Source organism: Loa loa (assembly GCF_000183805.2).
Source record: "Loa loa unplaced genomic scaffold supercont3.2295, whole genome shotgun sequence".
Lineage (NCBI taxonomy): Eukaryota > Metazoa > Nematoda > Chromadorea > Rhabditida > Onchocercidae > Loa > Loa loa.
The window spans coordinates 4-1,402 of NW_018110474.1; the positions used below are offsets into that span (position 1 = coordinate 4).

The following is a 1,399-nucleotide window of genomic DNA, read 5'->3' on the forward strand; positions in this document are numbered from 1 at the left end:
CTAGTGTATATATATATATATATATATATATATATACATCTGTTATAAAGAATTTCCTGTCACTAATAAATATTCAAATAGAATTGAAAAAAATTAAAGAAAAAAAAAGTGCAAATTTTATCGTATAATAATTAACAATGATTGTAATTTTAAAAACAATTAATCAAATTGATAAAACAATTGATAAAAACAACTGATCAGTTCAATTTCAATTTCTAAGCAAAACAACTGATCAATTCAATTTCAATTTCTAAACTATTAATAGCAATTTTCCTGCTAATGAAAAATTAATAATAATTAACAATGATACATATAAATTATCCAACTTTTATTGCATAAAATATTTCTTTCATTTAAAAAAAAGTTTTTTTAAACTTACTTAAACAAAAGTTTTTTAGCATCCGGTGAAACAGCCATTGTACGATATGCACTACTTACACCGGTAAATGATCGTAAATCTTTTAACTCATTCATATCACCACCATCCGTTTCAATTTTTGATCCACTTGCACAATTTAAAATATTTAAATCGATAAAACTACGACATTGCATAATTTCATTTTTTATTATCCTGCTATTGGCTTTTTCCCTCATCGTCTCCTTATAAGATATTTATCTGTAAATATTTACAATAATATAATATTATATACAGTACCTAATTTTCAAATTATCACAACAATTATCAATAATCAATAGGATGGAAATTTAATTGTACAATTAAAAACAAATGATAATATGAAATTGTTTTTTCATTTTTCTTTTTTAATAGAGTCTGGGATGAAATTTTTGGACTTAATTTTTTTTTTCTAAAATTTCATTCATTGCGTCCTCTTTTTCTTTTTTCTTACCCTAGAACTGGTTTATCTAATTCATTTGCCACAGTTTGTTTTTATTCTTAATTTACATTTAAATAGTTTACTTCTACAATATTATCTAAGCTTAATGAAAACTGTTAAAGTTAGAAATGATAAATTTAAAAATTATCATATGCAATAATTATGTTTAATAGTTACATCATCAGTTAATCCAAACATTGAATTACTAATTGAGGGTACAAAAAAAAAAAAAAGACAGAAATTTGTGATAGAAATTCATGAAAAAAAATGAATATGCAAAGTAATAAACGATATTGAATTTTCCATATAATATTAATTAATTAATGAAAGTATTAAAATGACTTTTTCCTCTATCATTCTTTGGTCAAAAACTCTAAACGATTATGTCAACTTTTTACTTTTTTCATATATAAATTTTTCTGAAAAAAAACAGTAATTTTCAACATATAATTAAATTAATTTTGAAAAAAATACTTGAAATTTATGAAATTAAATTTTCAATTTTTATAAAAATTTTCCTTTTTTTGCAAATAAAAATGCATAATATTTCCATCACTAAATAT

General features: G+C 21.1%; 1 protein-coding gene across 1 annotated transcript; it reads right to left on the minus strand.

The window, feature by feature from the left end:
- Positions 1–379: 379 nt before the first annotated feature.
- Positions 380–594, minus strand: LOAG_15623 (hypothetical protein; the record flags this gene model as incomplete). The annotated part of the gene is made up of 1 exon (XM_020448958.1): positions 380–594. A coding segment is annotated over one exon (213 nt), but the record flags the coding sequence as incomplete, so codon positions are not given.
- Between the last annotated feature and the right edge of the window lie 805 nt (positions 595–1,399).